This window comes from Anoplopoma fimbria, unplaced genomic scaffold, assembly GCF_027596085.1.
Source record: "Anoplopoma fimbria isolate UVic2021 breed Golden Eagle Sablefish unplaced genomic scaffold, Afim_UVic_2022 Un_contig_8660_pilon_pilon, whole genome shotgun sequence".
Taxonomy (NCBI): Eukaryota; Metazoa; Chordata; class Actinopteri; order Perciformes; family Anoplopomatidae; genus Anoplopoma; species Anoplopoma fimbria.
Window position 1 is genome coordinate 80194 of NW_026553328.1, and position 17808 is coordinate 98001.

Below are 17808 nucleotides of genomic sequence, written 5' to 3' on the forward strand. Positions count from 1 at the left end.
GCAGCAGACAGCAAACATGGACGTCCCATGCGAGGCCGGGAGCTGAACATGGTTCTCCGAGGACGGACCGGCAGCAGCAGACGCCCCGGTAAGAGCCTCCGGGGCCGGGTGAGGGTGAGGGGGTAGGGGGTGAGGGGCCGGTAGGGGAGCGGGGTGAGGGTCCCTGGTCCCCGGTAGGGTAGCGGGTCCCCGGGCAGAGGACCAGGGACCAGCCCGCTGACCTCCGTACGTCGTCTAACGGGACGCGGAGCCGAGAGACGCCTCCCGCTGACGACGTCACTGTGACGTCAGTGACGATCGATACCTGTGATCAGTAACGACGTCACGACGACGTCACGACGACGGTCTGACGGAACCCGGATACTGTGACGTCATCTCACCCGGTGACGCAGAGCACGTTGATGTCTGCGTCCGGATCGAAATCAGTTATTGATCCTGATCACAAGTTATTGATCCGTCCTCCACGCACACACACACACACACACACACACACACATACACACACACAGACACACACACACACACACACACACACACACACACACACACACACACACACACACACACACACACACACACACACACACACACACACACACACACACACACACACACACACACACACACACACACACACAGACACACACACACACACACACACACACACACACACAGACACACAGACACACACACACACACACACACACACTGACACACACACACACACACACACACACACACACACACAGACACACACACACACACACACACACACACACACACACACACACACACACACACACACACACAGACACACACACACTGACACACACACACAGACACACACACACACACACACACACACACACACAGACACACACAGACACACACACACACACACACACACACACACACACACACACACACTGACACACACACACACACACACACACACACACACACACACACACACACACACACACACACACACACTGATACACACACACAGACACACACACACAGACACACACACACACACTGATACACACACACACACACACTGAGATCTCTTGTTCAGTTTGTCGCTGCAGAGTGAAGAGTCCCAGAGGAAAAGATGCGATTTAGTTAATTCTAATGATTGATTGATTTATTGGTTGATTGACTAAGAAGGACGCTTATCTTCTCTGTTGTGTTGATCTTGTAGATGATCTAGGAAACATAAGTCAATAAGTTAAATTATTAGCAGCGTAGAAGTCAAACCCTTCTGTTGCCTCAACCACAGTGATCAATAAGATTGCTCTCAAGTGCACTAACATTAACCCCCAAACAGATCCTCTTCACCGTCAGTTGTCATTGCTTGATCAATAAATAGGATGATCAGCTGGTAGTAACCTCCTTTGTAGAGTCTCTCCACTGTTGAACGTCTCTTTAGCACTTTGCTGTGATGATGGGAGACTCTTTGTGGAGGGAGTCGCTTGCAAACTTATATTTTTCTGTTGAAAAGTGTAAATTTGAGGGGTTTCCATTATTTAGTCCTGACTTGTTTATCAGCTGACTAATCACTTCTTCTCTCTGGCTCCTTTTACGTTTGGTTTAAAACCAATTAACGGACAAAAAGGCACCTCTACATAGTTTTGCTGAAGAGAGCAAAGGTCTTTCCTGCTGGAGTGAGGGCGGTGTGGGATAATTACTAGGGCTGCACCGAATAGTTGGAAGGTTCATTCATAACATTGCCATTCAAATGATTATGATTAATAACCTAAAAAGGACCATTGCACACAGAAGTCCACTCAGCGAGTGACCAAAAGTCTAAATTTATTGGGAAAACATAGAAACTGTGATTATTTCCCAAAGTCACAACATGTTTCTATCTAACGACATATTCTGCTTCAATCCATATTTGGTATTTAAAAGCCTTCAAAAACAACATTTTCTATGCACTCAAAAACAAGAGCACCTGAACAGAGCAGCTGCTCTTAACGGGGCTTTGTAGCAGCAATCTAACAGCGCCATGAAATCCATTTATGTAATCACAATACGGACACACACACTAAATCAGATCCTTCAATTTTTTAGGGGAGTTTTTCCTGTGCCGATGTGAGGGTCTAAGGACAGAGGAGGTGAGGGTGTAAGGACAGAGGATGTGAGGGTCTAAGGACAGAGGATGTGAGGGTGTAAGGACAGAGGATGTGAGGGTGTAAGGACAGAGGAGGTGAGGGTGTAAGGACAGAGGGTGTGAGGGTCTAAGGACAGAGGATGTGAGGGTGTAAGGACAGAGGATGTGATGTGGGTCTAAGGACAGAGGATGTGAGGGTCTAAGGACAGAGGGTGTGAGGGTGTAAGGACAGAGGATGTGAGGGTCTAAGGACAGAGGATGTGAGGGTGTAAGGACAGAGGATGTGAGGGTCTAAGGACAGAGGATGTGAGGGTGTAAGGACAGAGGAGGTGAGGGTGTAAGGACAGAGGATGTGAGGGTCTAAGGACAGAGGATGTGAGGGTCTAAGGACAGAGGATGTGAGGGTGTAAGGACAGAGGATGTGAGGGTGTAAGGACAGAGGAGGTGAGGGTGTAAGGACAGAGGATGTGAGGGTCTAAGGACAGAGGATGTGAGGGTGTAAGGACAGAGGATGTGAGGGTCTAAGGACAGAGGATGTGAGGGTCTAAGGACAGAGGATGTGAGGGTTTAAGGACAGAGGATGTGAGGGTCTAAGGACAGAGGATGTGAGGGTCTAAGGACAGAGGATGTGAGGGTCTAAGGACAGAGGATGTGAGGGTGTAAGGACAGAGGATGTGAGGGTCTAAGGACAGAGGATGTGAGGGTCTAAGGACAGAGGATGTGAGGGTGTAAGGACAGAGGATGTGAGGGTGTAAGGACAGAGGATGTGAGGGTGTAAGGACAGAGGATGTGAGGGTGTAAGGACAGAGGATGTGAGGGTGTAAGGACAGAGGATGTGAGGGTGTAAGGACAGAGGATGTGAGGGTGTAAGGACAGAGGATGTGAGGGTATAAGGACAGAGGATGTGAGGGTCTAAGGACAGAGGATGTGAGGGTCTAAGGACAGAGGAGGGGAGGGTGTAAGGACAGCGGAGGCGAGGGTCTAAGGACAGAGGATGCGAGGGTCTAAGGACAGAGGATGCGAGGGTCTAAGGACAGAGGAGGTGAGGGGTAAGGACAGAGGAGGTGTAAGGACAGAGGAGGTGAGGGTGTAAGGACAGAGGATGTGAGGGTGTAAGGACAGAGGATGTGAGGGTGTAAGGACAGAGGATGTGAGGGTGTAAGGACAGAGGATGTGAGGGTGTAAGGACAGAGGATGTGAGGGTGTAAGGACAGAGGGTGAGGGTGTAAGGACAGAGGAGGAGGGTGTAAGGACAGAGGAGGTGAGGGTCTAAGGACAGAGGAGGTGAGGGTCTAAGGACAGAGGATGTGAGGGTCTAAGGACAGAGGATGTGAGGGTGTAAGGACAGAGGATGTGAGGGTGTAAGGACAGAGGATGTGAGGGTGTAAGGACAGAGGATGTGAGGGTCTAAGGACAGAGGATGTGAGGGTCTAAGGACAGAGGATGTGAGGGTGTAAGGACAGAGGATGTGAGGGTGTAAGGACAGAGGAGGTGAGGGTCTAAGGACAGAGGATGTGAGGGTGTAAGGACAGAGGATGTGAGGGTGTAAGGACAGAGGAGGTGAGGGTGTAAGGACAGAGGATGTGAGGGTCTAAGGACAGAGGATGTGAGGGTCTAAGGACAGAGGATGTGAGGGTGTAAGGACAGGATGTGAGGGTGTAAGGACAGAGGATGTGAGGGTCTAAGGACAGAGGATGTGAGGGTGTAAGGACAGAGGATGTGAGGGTGTAAGGACAGAGGATGTGAGGGTCTAAGGACAGAGGATGTGAGGGTCTAAGGACAGAGGAGGTGAGGGTCTAAGGACAGAGGATGTGAGGGTCTAAGGACAGAGGATGTGAGGGTATAAGGACAGAGGATGTGAGGGTCTAAGGACAGAGGATGTGAGGGTGTAAGGACAGAGGAGGTGAGGGTGTAAGGACAGAGGAGGTGAGGGTCTAAGGACAGAGGATGTGAGGGTGTAAGGACAGAGGAGGTGAGGGTGTAAGGACAGAGGAGGTGACGGTCTAAGGACAGAGGATGTGAGGGTGTAAGGACAGAGGAGGTGAGGGTCTAAGGACAGAGGAGGTGAGGGTCTAAGGACAGAGGATGTGAGGGTGTAAGGACAGAGGAGGTGAGGGTCTAAGGACAGAGGATGTGAGGGTGTAAGGACAGAGGATGTGAGGGTGTAAGGACAGAGGATGTGAGGGTCTAAGGACAGAGGATGTGAGGGTGTAAGGACAGAGGATGTGAGGGTGTAAGGACAGAGGATGTGAGGGTCTAAGGACAGAGGATGTGAGGGTGTAAGGACAGAGGATGTGAGGGTGTAAGGACAGAGGATGTGAGGGTGTAAGGACAGAGGATGTGAGGGTGTAAGGACAGAGGATGTGAGGGTGTAAGGACAGAGGATGTGAGGGGTAAGGACAGAGGACAGTAAGGACAGAGGAGGGTGTAAGGACAGAGGATGTGAGGGTGTAAGGACAGAGGATGTGAGGGTCTAAGGACAGAGGATGTGAGGGTGTAAGGACAGAGGATGTGAGGGTGTAAGGACAGAGGATGTGAGGGTCTAAGGACAGAGGATGTGAGGGTGAGGGTGTAAGGACAGAGGAGGGTGTAAGGACAGAGGAGGTGAGGGTGTAAGGACAGAGGACAGAGGATGTGAGGGTGTAAGGACAGAGGAGGTGAGGGTGTAAGGACAGAGGAGGTGAGGGTCTAAGGACAGAGGATGTGAGGGTCTAAGGACAGAGGATGTGAGGGTGTAAGGACAGAGGATGTGAGGGTGTAAGGACAGAGGATGTGAGGGTGTAAGGACAGAGGATGTGAGGGTCTAAGGACAGAGGAGGTGAGGGTCTAAGGACAGGAGGGAAGGAGTGAGGGTCTAAGGACAGAGGATGTGAGGGTGTAAGGACAGAGGAGGTGAGGGTCTAAGGACAGAGGGTGTGAGGGTCTAAGGACAGAGGATGTGAGGGTGTAAGGACAGAGGATGTGAGGGTCTAAGGACAGAGGATGTGAGGGTGTAAGGACAGAGGATGTGAGGGTGTAAGGACAGAGGTGAGAGGGGTCTAAGGACAGAGGAGGTGAGGGTGTAAGGACAGAGGATGTGAGGGTGTAAGGACAGAGGAGGATTTGAGGGTGTAAGGACAGAGGAGGTGAGGGTGTAAGGACAGAGGAGGTGAGGGTGTAAGGACAGAGAGGATGTGAGGGTGTAAGGACAGAGGATGTGAGGGTGTAAGGACAGAGGAGGTGAGGGTGTAAGGACAGAGGATGTGAGGGTGTAAGGACAGAGGATGTGAGGGTGTAAGGACAGAGGATGTGAGGGTGTAAGGACAGAGGATGTGAGGGTGTGTAAGGACAGAGGGTGAGGGTCTAAGGACAGAGGATGTCTCCTGTGTACAGATTTTAAAGCCCTCTGAGGCAAATTTGTAATTTGTGATTCTGGGCTACAAAATAAACTGAATTGAATTGAATGCGTTACAAACTATTCAGTGAAGTATAGAGAGAAAAAGAGAGAGACTCAACACAACAGTTATGCTGGCCAACCAATATGGCATATAGCAATAATCTGGTCATATCTGAGCGGCAACCTCAGAGGCTGAAAGGTGAAGCCAACACAGAAATGCGAGAAACTGCAGTTCATCAAACGACTTGGATGAGCTCGGTGCTGCCGGCATCAGTTTCCAACAGGAAGTGAGGAACTGAAACATCCGTGAAAGATAAATCCTGGACCAGTGGACAGCGGCGTTCAGACGCCACTCGTTTTATGAACCGAGAAAAGAGGAGGCGTTAATGTTAATGCACAAATTAACATAGCTGACGGAATTGAGTGGCTTCATGCCCATTTTTGGATTAGACTGTGATGTCACTGCCGAGATGGCGGCGGCCTGAAACTCCGCTTTGAGCTTTGTCTCTTCAGAAACGTCTGGGTGCCGTGACGGAGACTATCTCCATGTTTTCTACAGTCTCTGCTGAAGACTAATCCAGACCCACAATCACTTCTCCACTGGGGGGTCTGCAGCATGTCCCAGCATGCACTGGGAACATTTCCAGTTGAGCTCCCCTTCACATCTCTGTTTTGTGGGAGGAAACACAAACTACAACATCAACTGTTGCTCTTCTACATTCCTCCTGCGCTGCGTTCACTGACTCTGTTTTTCAGTCAGAATACGTAACAAACAAGTGGACAAAGAGGGCCTCCTCAAAGCGCAGAACCCTCTCAGGACCTTTAAACATTTCTGGTACATGATGAATATTTCCTGACGGCTGAGCACAAAGTGAAGCTACAGGCCTTTTTATCTTTTCTAAATAAATGCAAAATATTAAAAACACAAATATATTTCTTATTGTCAACCAACAACACGTTAGTCCGTCTCTCGATCCTGACTGACTTCCTGTCTGTGTCTCTCAGCTCGAAGCCCATTGGCTCCTTCTGAAGACACACATGTAGTTTCATCAGTGATCTCTTGTCTCTGTAGTTTAGTCAATAAACAAGAGGAAGTAATAACTGTGGAGGAATATTTTCATCGGCGTCTGAGTCCACATGTGGTGCTCTAGTGAGTTTTTGTATGTGTGATTGAGTCAGGATGTGATAAACTGCTGGTTAGAGTCTAAACATGTAAAAGTTATTCTTTAATATTTGTAAGTTAACAGATACATTCACTGCTGTTAGGGTGTATTAGACTGTATTAGTCTTAAACCGTCTTAAACCAGTATTACACTGCCTTAAACCAGTATTACACTGCCTTAAACCAGTATAAGACTGTCTTAAACCAGTATTAGACTGTCTTAAACCAGTATTACACTGCCTTAAACCAGTATTACACTGCCTTAAACCAGTATAAGACTGTCTTAAACCAGTATTAGACTGTCTTAAACCAGTATTACACTGCCTTAAACCAGTATAAGACTGTCTTAAACCAGTATAAGACTGTCTTAAACCAGTATTAGACTGTCTTAAACCAGCCTTAGACTGTCTTAAACCAGTATTACACTGCCTTAAACCAGTATAAGACTGTCTTAAACCAGTATTACACTGCCTTAAACCAGTATTAGACTGTCTTAAACCAGTATTACACTGCCTTAAACCAGTATTACACTGCCTTAAACCAGTATAAGCCTTAAACTGTCTTAAACTGTCTTAAGTATATAGACTGTCTTAAACCACTGACTGTCTTAAACCAGTATAAGACTGCCTTAAACCAGTATAAGACTGTCTTAAATCAGTATTAGACTGTCTTAAACCAGCCTTAGACTGTCTTAAACCAGTATAAGACTGTCTTAAACCAGCCTTAGACTGTCTTAAACCAGTATAAGACTGTCTTAAACCAGTATAAGACTGTCTTAAACCAGTATAAGACTGTCTTAAATCAGTATTAGACTGCCTTAAACCAGCCTTAGACGGTCTTAAACCAGTAGTAGAGAGAATAATAATATATTGTTATGTGGTCTCCTCTGTGCATTTGATCATGTGATGATGATGTCACTTATAGTGTTCTCATTGAACGTGTTGAGAGACGATGTGTGAGATGTGGTGTGTTGCTGTGACACCCGGAGGACACAGAACACCCATTGTGCCCCCCCGGCATTGAAGGCTCTTATTTACCTCACAACGCCACAGACTTCCTGTGGCAGCTTTTCAAACTAACTGTCAGAACTAGACCTAATGCTTCTCAGGCAATAACAACACGAGACGGCTTCTCTGTGGAAAAACACACAAGGTATCACAATTTGTGCAGATTTAAACAGGAACGTCCTGTTTCAGTGTCAAGAGTTTCACAATAAAGCAGCCTAGAACCAGCTGGAGTTAACTTTATCAAAGCTCTTCTTCAGCCTTCACAGTAGAACCAGAAGGTTGGTTCTGGTGGAACATCAGCTGAACCCATAACGGACACGTTGAGGATTCTGTCCAATCAGCCGTCTGGGTTTTTAAAGGTAATTATCTCTGCTGAGACTCAACACTCACATCGGTGAAGAGACAATGAGCTGAAAGCTCTTGACTAATGCAGGATGGTTGCTGTATTTGTTGACTCTTTTTCTCCCTGGCTGATCTGAGAGCAGCCACAGGGAGTTGTTATGAGGCTGCACCTGGCAGTCTGTGGCTCATTTGCATATTTAACTGTGCAGGACTGCCTCACACAGTGTTCACACTTTGTCTCCCGTAAGCATTAATGTCTTTGCAGGGCTCCTATTGGTCAGACCGAGTGCTGAGGCTGAGAGCTGTTCAGGTTCTAGAAACAGACGTGTTTTTAGGGAAACCACAGCTGATGAGTGCTGCAGGTTATTAATAACTGCTTCGTTTAATAACGTTGAGAAACACTTGTCGCTTCCCGTTTTTCTACAACCGGTACTGACCAGTTTGATAAAGAACTTCTTCACTGCTTCTGCTTTGGCTTCAGGTGTTTAAATAAACAAAACTACCTCCCATAAAACGTTGCTATGGATTTCTGTATACTGATACAGATGTTGGTATGGATTTCTGTATACTGATACAGATGTTGGTATGGATTTCTGTATACTGATACAGATGTTGGTATGGATTTCTGTATACTGATACAGATGTTGGTATGGATTTCAGATGTTGGTATGGATACTGATACAGATGTTGGTATGGATTTCTGTATGCTGATACAGATGTTGGTATGGATTTCTGTATATTGATACAGATGTTGGTATGGATTTCTGTATGCTGATACAGATGTTGGTATGGATTTCTGTATATTGATACAGATGTTGGTATGGATTTCTGTATATTGATACAGATGTTGGTATGGATTTCTGTACATTGATACAGATGTTGGTATGGATTTCTGTATATTGATACAGATGTTGGTGTGCATGTACAGGATGTTCTTCAGTCCATGAACAGTTCAGACTTTACTTCTGAGAATGAAAAAGTGCTTTGGAAAAGAAAATAACTTTATAATCACGCAGACGCAGAACATTTGTCTTTGTTTCACCAATGAAGACGATAAAAACGTCCCAACTAGTGTCTACTCCGTGACACGCAAATCTGAAAGCACAAGCACTATTTATGTCTGGATATATTTCCAAAACTATTAGAGTTATGTACAAATTAAATTCTGCTCCTAAATGTCATGGGGCTCTTCATTGGCCTCACCCTCCACCAGGTCAGGAGAGTTTCTGTTATCCTGCTGACCTCCGTGGTGGAGTCATAACTGTAATAATAAACACTTATCATAAGTCATCAGAACTATGAGTCATTAGCTAATGATCAGTTAACATAGTTCATTAGCAGTGGAGATATTTGTTCTGGACCAACAGTCTCTGAAGGAGTCAGGGAGTTATATGTTGATTTAAACAAATAGAAATAATAACACAAACAGTGTCATGTTTCTGTGTAATACGAACTCTAAACCCCAGTGACTCCATTATTACATCACAGCTCAGCTCTGGGGGGGGGTTCCATTGTTGCACATGGTCCTTTTTAAAAAAGGAAGTGATTGTGATGAAATCAGCTAAAATTGTGCTTTTTATATTTGTATTTCAGCCGACTCCCTCTGTGTGAAACATTACATTACATTACATTACATTACAGTCATGTAGCAGAGGCTTTTCTCCAAAGCGACTTACAGTCAGTAGTATGTTACATATCATTCACCCATTCACACACTGATGACAGGCTACCATCAAGGTGCCACCATCAGACTCTAACTAACATTCATCATCAGTCCACACCGATGGCCTTCAGGAGCAACTTGGGGTTAAGTGTCTTGCCCAAGGACACATCGACTGCCGAAGCCGGGTATCGAACCACCGACCCTCTGATTGGAGAACTACCTTGCTCTCCACTACGCCACAGCCGCCCCACACACACACTCTAACACACACACACACACGCACACGCACACACACACACAAACAACCTCACACACACACACCCAGAGCTTCAGTAGCATTCATCTAATCACATGTTCTTTTCAATCAAAGTCGTGATGAGTCCTCGTGTTTTTACATCGACGGCTCCACGCTCAACTGGCTGCTTGGCTTTTCTGCAACCACCATATTTTATTCATTTAAAGAGCTCTCTTGTTAGAAGCTTCAGTGTTTTATGAGCTGCTGTGTCACCAGTCTTATATGAACAGGAAACATGCTGCTAGTCCTCTTCCTGTTTGCCAGCTGACCCCCCCTCCTCTCTGTTCGTTCCACTTCCTGCTCTCTTCGTTAACATTCTTTTCTCACTTTCTCTCTTTGTTGATGGTGATGAGCTGTCTTTCCTCAGAGGAAACGTCTCATCCATCAGACTGTAAACCTTTACTGAAGAGTGACTTTTAATTATTGTATAAAACCTTTGAAATGAGTCTTAAATGTGTTTCGTTTTGAATCCACAACAAACATCCGTCTCTTCACTGCTCTTTGAGAAGCTTCAGTGGATCTTCTGGTACTTTAGCACCTTAAAAATGTATCTTTGTTCACAGCTGAACCTCTGAATGACGTACCGTCACGTTTAAAGCCTGGCACCCTCTGAGTTATTCTCTGTGTGTTTGCTCCTCTCGTCTCTCTTTACCCATGATGCAGCAGTGATCTGTTCTGGAGGGGTAGAGCCTAGTGGATGAAATAAACACTGTGAGGATACATGAAGACGTTCATGAGGAACCTGCTGATCTCTGTAGAGTTTTAATCCACCGTGATACGAAGAGCAGCTGCAAGTCTGACTGTCTTTCTCTCTGTCTCTCTCTCTGCAGTGGAGGACAGACAGACGGCATGACGGAGGAGAAATGTCCCCAGCTGGTGGACTACTTTGTAGTAGCAGGTCTGGATCCTGCGGGGGCCTGGAGCCCCCTGGACGAGGATGCCAAAACCTCCACCTCCTCCTGCTCCACCACCTCCTCCTCCTCCTCCTCCAGAGCCGTGGAGTCGGTGACGGACCTGGCGGTGATTGCCCGGGGGCTCGGGGAGGAAGTGCCGGAGGGCTTCACCTGCATCGAGAGGACGCTGGGCGGACACTCGGCCGAGCTGAGCGCCGGTCTCATCAACAACCCTCACCTGTACCTGTGCTACCGCCGGGGACGGGACAAGCCGCCCATCCTGGACCTGGGGTGAGACAAACTCTTCTTCAGGGGGGTGACAGTCCAACCTCTGAAGGTCTGATCAGGAAGAGATGTGGTTCAGATATTCATGGTCCTGAGAGGACGGACCATCTTCTCATTCAGACTCCCAACAGGTTTAGTTGTGGTTCAGACATTCATGTTCCTGAGAGGATGGACCCTTTTCTCCCAACAGGTTTAGGTCAGACTGTCTCTTTAGTTATTAACAAGGCATCAGGTTACATGTGGTGATCAATTAGATCTGAAATAAATCATTAAACATTTGAAAACAATTTAGAATATATGAATATACTGAACAGGTGTAGGTCCATTAGATATAGACTGAACAGGTTTAGGTCCATTAGATATAGACTGAACAGGTGTAGGTCCATTAGATGTAGACTGAACAGGTTTAGGTCCATTAGATATAGACTGAACAGGTGTAGGTCCATTAGATATAGTGAACATTAGGATAGATATAGACTGAACAGGTTTAGGTCCATTAGATTGAACAGGTTTAGGTCCATTAGATAGACTGAACAGGTTTAGGTCCATTAGATATAGACTGAACAGGTTTAGGTCCATTAGATGTAGACTGAACAGGTTTAGGTCCATTAGATATAGACTGAACAGGTTTAGGTCCATTAGATATAGACTGAACAGGTTTAGGTCCATTAGATATAGACTGAACAGGTGTAGGTCCTTTAGATATAGACTGAACAGGTGTAGGTCCATTAGATATAGACTGAACAGGTGTAGGTCCGTTATATAAAGTCCTATCAAACGTGTCCCCCCAGGGTTCTCTATGAGGGGAAGGAGCAGCTGAAGCAGAGCTGGTACGTCATCGAGACAACCCCCTACAGCCGCTCAGCCAGCCTGAGCTCCGGTGGCGCCCCGACGGCTCACCGGGTCTTCCTGACATACCGCCGGGCTCTGGACTCGCAGGGCCTCCACACGCTGGGCGTCACTGACATCGCCCTGCTGCTGCCCAGCAAAGGAGAGGTCGCCCCCCACACCTTCTGTCGAGTGGACAAGAACCTCAACACCGGCATGGTGAGCACCACGGAACCAATCACCTGAACTCTAATGACTCTTTTTACGGGCCAATTCACTCATTTTGCTGCAATTGAAACACTTCCTGCAGATGTTTCACAATAAAAGTCTTTATGAGGTTCAAATGGCATGTTTCCAATGCGAACACCTTGTCAAAAGCCTGCAGATTAAAATGAGCTGGTACCTTTGACACCAAATGAACTGAAAGTGTTGCCTTTCTCAGATCAAGTTTGCTTTCTCCTGTCACAGATCACTTTAGACCTCTCTCAGAACTCCTTCCTTTTAAATGAAATGAACACATATGTTATGTTGGCTGTGTGTGTCGTTTGTCTCCAGTGGGGTCCGGCTCTGTATGTGTGCTACAAGAGAGCTGTGGCCAAAGCCAACGCCCTGCTCTACAAAGCCAGTGAGTATCTATGCGGCACCAGCCGACGGCATAAAGCCAGCCCAGTTCAAGTTCTTCAACCTGAGATGGAGACTTAGTATCACCCTTTAGCCAGAAACATTCCTGCTTAATTATTCAAGTAAATTGTAAATCTTTTGGTTTAGTACAGTTTTAAATAATGAGAATTTAATGACAAGTTAGGTGTGTTTTGATTTTGATGAATCATAACAAAGACAAAAGAGCTTTTCTGAAGATTTCTTAAATATTTCTTAGCATCAAACATGGTTATTAAGTGAAAACCCACTAACCGCTGTGTGCTGCAGGTCTGATCAGCCGCTACCCAGAGGAGGACCTGGAGGCGTTTCCTCTGCCGGAGTCGGTGCCGGTCTTCTGTCTGCCGATGGGCGTCACCGTGGAGAGCTGGCCTCTGAACACCAAGTACCAGCTGCCCGTCTTCTCCACCTTCGTCCTCACCTCCGCCTCCGGTGACAAGGTCTGAGAAGCAACAGCACCCTCAGAAACAACATCCAATTCAATTTACTTGCATAACCCTCAATAGTAAATTTGTTTCAGAGGGATTAACAATCCGTACAACATATGATGCTTCTGTCCTTGGACCCTCACACAAGAACAGGAAAAACTCCCCTAAAAACCCTTTGAATACCTCAGAGAGATCAACAGAGGAGGATCCTTCTATCAGGATGGACAGAACTACATGAGATGTCATGTGACCAGAATGAACAACATAACAGAGTTCCAACACATTCAATGCATATGACATAAATAATTATTGTAAAAAGCAGCAGAAGCACTATTGATACCAGAATAATAACAGCAGCAGTGGATATAAAGGAATACTAATGATAATAAAAGCAGTAATAGTAAACCTGTGAGGAGACTCTGGGGAAGAAGTACAGTTACTAATATGCATTAATGGGACATTAATAATGTCATTTATCAACTTAATCTTTGGTCTATGAAATATTAGAACCTACTGAAAGATGTTTCAGCGGCCAGCAGTCCAGAACCAAAGAGAGTTTTCAGGGATATGATGTCTTTACCTTTGAACCTTTGAATCAGGTCGTGTTTCCTCCTTCTTGTTCGCTGAGTCTCTGCTCTCCCTGCAGGTTTACGGAGCAGCCATCCAGTTCTACGAGTCCTTCTCCAGGGAGCTGCTGTCGGAGCGGCAGAGCGTGAGGCTCGGGTTACTCAGCGTGGTCGACCGGCGGCCGATCACCAACCGCAGCCTGCAGGTGAAGAAGAGCATCTGTGTCCTCTCCCACTGGCCCTTCTTCACCGTCTTCCAGAAGTTCCTCACCTTCGTCTACAGATACTCCATCTCCGGGCCCCACGTCCTGCCACTCGAAAAGTCAGTCTTATCTTTATGGGCAGAATCAGATCTGCTGCCGCATTATTAATGACTTTTTTATCAGCTGATGGGAGGCCTTAACACACAATGCATCATTTTCTGCAGCTAGCGGTTTCTCAGTCAAAACAAGCAGCGAGGGATCACGGAGTTCTTACATGTTTATCCAGTGTGGTTCTGTGAGGTTGTGTATTTCTACAGTAGAACCAGACAGGAGAACCACTTCTGGAGAAAGCAATGTACTGCTGTGGACGTATTTAAGACACCTAAAAGAATCAATATCAGTTTAAGTGAACTCTATATTAAAGATATTTTCAGATTGGGAACTGAACTGAAAGTGAAACTAGCTGTTTTTTTCAATGGAGTCTGGTGTCTTTGAAAAGAGCATATATTAAAGCTTTAGTTCCTCTTCAGAAAAGAGGTGAAAATATTCTGAATTATGTTGGAGACATTTGGGATTGAAGTACACATCTCATGTTCTTTAACCTGAACTTAACATTTGATTGATATTTTGTGGAGTGGGGCCTTCTTTCATTCTCCAGTGGCGTCAAATGACATTTAGAGCTTTTCCTACCTTGATAAATAAAACATTCTGTGACCAAACTATGAATACTAATATAAATCACATTTCAATGTTATTTTACATGATATTGACAATCCTGACGTGTGAGACAGATGTGTGGTTGCTGATTAATGACTCTCTCTGCAGACACATCTCCAGCTTCATGCACAACGTCCCGTTTCCTTCCCCCCAGCGGCCTCGCATCCTCGTTCAGGTAAAGACTCAAACCTTTAACACATCCTCCTTCAGGTAAAGACTCAAACCTTTAACACATCCTCCTTCAGGTAAAGACTCAAACCTTTAACACATCCTCGTTCAGGTAAAGACTCAAACCTTTAACACATCCTCCTTCAGGTAAAGACTCAAACCTTTAACACATCGTTCAGGTAAAGACTCAAACCTTTAACACATCCTCCTTCAGGTAAAGACTCAAACCTTTAACACATCCTCGTTCAGGTAAAGACTCAAACCTTTAACACATCCTCCTTCAGGTAAAGACTCAAACCTTTAACACATCGTTCAGGTAAAGACTCAAACCTTTAACACATCCTCCTTCAGGTAAAGACTCAAACCTTTAACACATCGTTCAGGTAAAGACTCAAACCTTTAACACATCCTCCTTCAGGTAAAGACTCAAACCTTTAACACATCGTTCAGGTAAAGACTCAAACCTTTAACACATCGTTCAGGTAAAGACTCAAACCTTTAACACATCCTTCAGGTAAAGACTCAAACCTTTAACACATCGTTCAGGTAAAGACTCAAACCTTTAACACATCCTCCTTCAGGTAAAGACTCAAACCTTTAACACATCGTTCAGGTAAAGACTCAAACCTTTAACACATCCTCCTTCAGGTAAAGACTCAAACCTTTAACACATCGTTCAGGTAAAGACTCAAACCTTTAACACATCCTCCTTCAGGTAAAGACTCAAACCTTTAACACATCGTTCAGGTAAAGACTCAAACCTTTAACACATCCTCCTTCAGGTAAAGACTCAAACCAATATGCCTTGTTATCAAATAAGTTTAAAAGAAGAGTTCATTGTTTAAAAACCAGCACAGACTTTTTTGTCCTCTGACTTTCATCCGTCACTTCCTCCTTCAACAGGATGTAGGCGGTGATGTGATCACAACATGAACATGGTAATTGTGTCCAAACTGAATTAGTCCATTTATTAATTAGTTTTTATTAGTGACCAATCTCTTCACATCATTTTTCACTACAAAATTTCCCTGATGATTTATTAGGTTCAGGTGTGATTACCTCAGCTGCATGTGGGTGGATGACTTCATCACAATGAGTCAGTTGTTTTAATTAATGTCCCCATTGACACAAAGGGCTTCGGTTGTCATTCACGTCAGTTATAAGAACATCTTACTCTTTTAAACCAGACTGCTCATGTGTTTCATTTCTATTCACCTTCCAGGATTAACGTTGGTGAGTAACATCTTCTCATAAGTGAAGGAATGACAACCGAAACCATGAAAAGAAAATGAAATGAGTTTGTGTAACAACAGTGACTTTATCTTCCAGCTGTCTCCGTATGACAACCTGCTCCTCTGCCAGCCGGTGTCCTCTCCTCTCCCCCTCAGGTCAGCTGATATCCTCACCTCTGTCCTTAGACTGCCACCTCCTCTGTCCTTACACCCTCACCTCCTCTGTCCTTAGACTGCCACCTCCTCTGTCCTTACACCCTCACCTCCTCTGTCCTTAGACCCTCACATCCTCTGTCCTTAGACCCTCACATCCTCTGTCCTTAGACCTCTGTCCTTACACCCTCCTCTGTCCTTAGACCCTCACATCCTCTGTCCTTAGACCCTCACATCCTCTGTCCTTACACCCTCACCTCCTCTGTCCTTAGACCCTCACATCCTCTGTCCTTAGACCCTCACATCCTCTGTCCTTAGACCCTCACATCCTCTGTCCTTAGACCCTCACATCCTCTGTCCTTAGACCCTCACATCCTCTGTCCTTAGACCCTCACATCCTCTGTCCTTAGACCCTCACATCCTCTGTCCTTATCCTCTGACCCTCACATCCTCTGTCCTTAGACCCTCACATCCTCTGTCCTTAGACCCTCACATCCTCTGTCCTTAGACCCTCACATCCTCTGTCCTTAGACCCTCACATCCTCTGTCCTTAGACCCTCACATCCTCTGTCCTTAGACCCTCACATCCTCTGTCCTTAGACCCTCACATCCTCTGTCCTTAGACCCTCACATCCTCTGTCCTTAGACCCTCACATCCTCTGTCCTTAGACCCTCACATCCTCTGTCCTTAGACCCTCACCTCCTCTGTCCTTAGACTGTCACATCCTCTGTCCTTAGACTGTCACATCCTCTGTCCTTAGACCCTCACCTCCTCTGTCCTTAGACTGCCACCTCTGTCCTTAGACCCTCACATCCTCTGTCCTTAGACCCTCACATCCTCTGTCCTTAGACCCTCACATCCTCTGTCCTTAGACCCTCACCTCCTCTGTCCTTACACCCTCACATCCTCTGTCCTTACACCCTCACCTCCTCTGTCCTTACACCCTCAGTAAAGGGATCCTTGTGGAACCTCCTCTAGAGTGAGTGGTTCAGACATGATGATGCCGTGTTCAGAGAACGTGTGTTTCTCTCTGTGTGTGTGTGTGTGTGTGTGTGTGTGTGTGTGTGTGTGTGTGTGTGTGTGTGTGTGTGTGTGTGTGTGTGTGTGTGTGTGTGTGTGTGTGTGTGTGTGTGTGTGTGTGTGTGTGTGTGTGTGTGTGTGACAGCGGTGCTAGCTTCCTGAAGCTGCTCCAGAACCTCGGTCCAGAGAACTCCTGCTCTCTGCTGCTCGCCGTCCTCACCGAACACAAACTGCTGCTCCACTCGCTCCGTCCAGACGTCCTGACCTCCGTCAGCGAAGCCCTCGTCTCCGTAAGAAAATATGAGACAAACACACTCTCTCTAACACACACTCTAACAGTGCAATAGAAGAAACATTAAGAACAATCGTGAAATAACAAGTGACAATCAAATAAACAAAATAGATAAAATAAAATAAATAAAATAAAATAAATAAAATAAATAAAATAAATAAAATAAATAAAATAAATAAAATAAATAAAATAAATAAAATAAATAAAATAAATAAATAAAATAAAGTGATAATGGTAAAATATAGTAAATGAATATAAGATGAAATACTAAGACCAAATGAAAATGAAACAATAAAACGACGACATCGCATAAAAGCCAATCTGTAAAAATGTGTTTTAAGAAGTGATTTAAAAGAGATTACTGATTCTGAAGCCTTATCTCCTCCGGCAGGTCGCTCCAAAGC

The 17808-nt window shown here is 45.6% G+C and overlaps 1 protein-coding gene across 1 annotated transcript in view; it reads left to right on the plus strand.

The window, feature by feature from the left end:
• Positions 1 to 17808, plus strand: part of LOC129116468 (DENN domain-containing protein 4B-like) — a 37928-nt gene continuing 20120 nt past the window's right edge. The window contains 9 exon segments of the mRNA XM_054627341.1: positions 1 to 88; positions 10792 to 11145; positions 11931 to 12186; positions 12523 to 12592; positions 12895 to 13064; positions 13699 to 13940; positions 14647 to 14713; positions 16036 to 16094; positions 17258 to 17402. Of these exon segments, the coding sequence (XP_054483316.1) occupies positions 10811 to 11145; positions 11931 to 12186; positions 12523 to 12592; positions 12895 to 13064; positions 13699 to 13940; positions 14647 to 14713; positions 16036 to 16094; positions 17258 to 17402 (1344 nt within the window). The 5' untranslated portion in view covers positions 1 to 88; positions 10792 to 10810.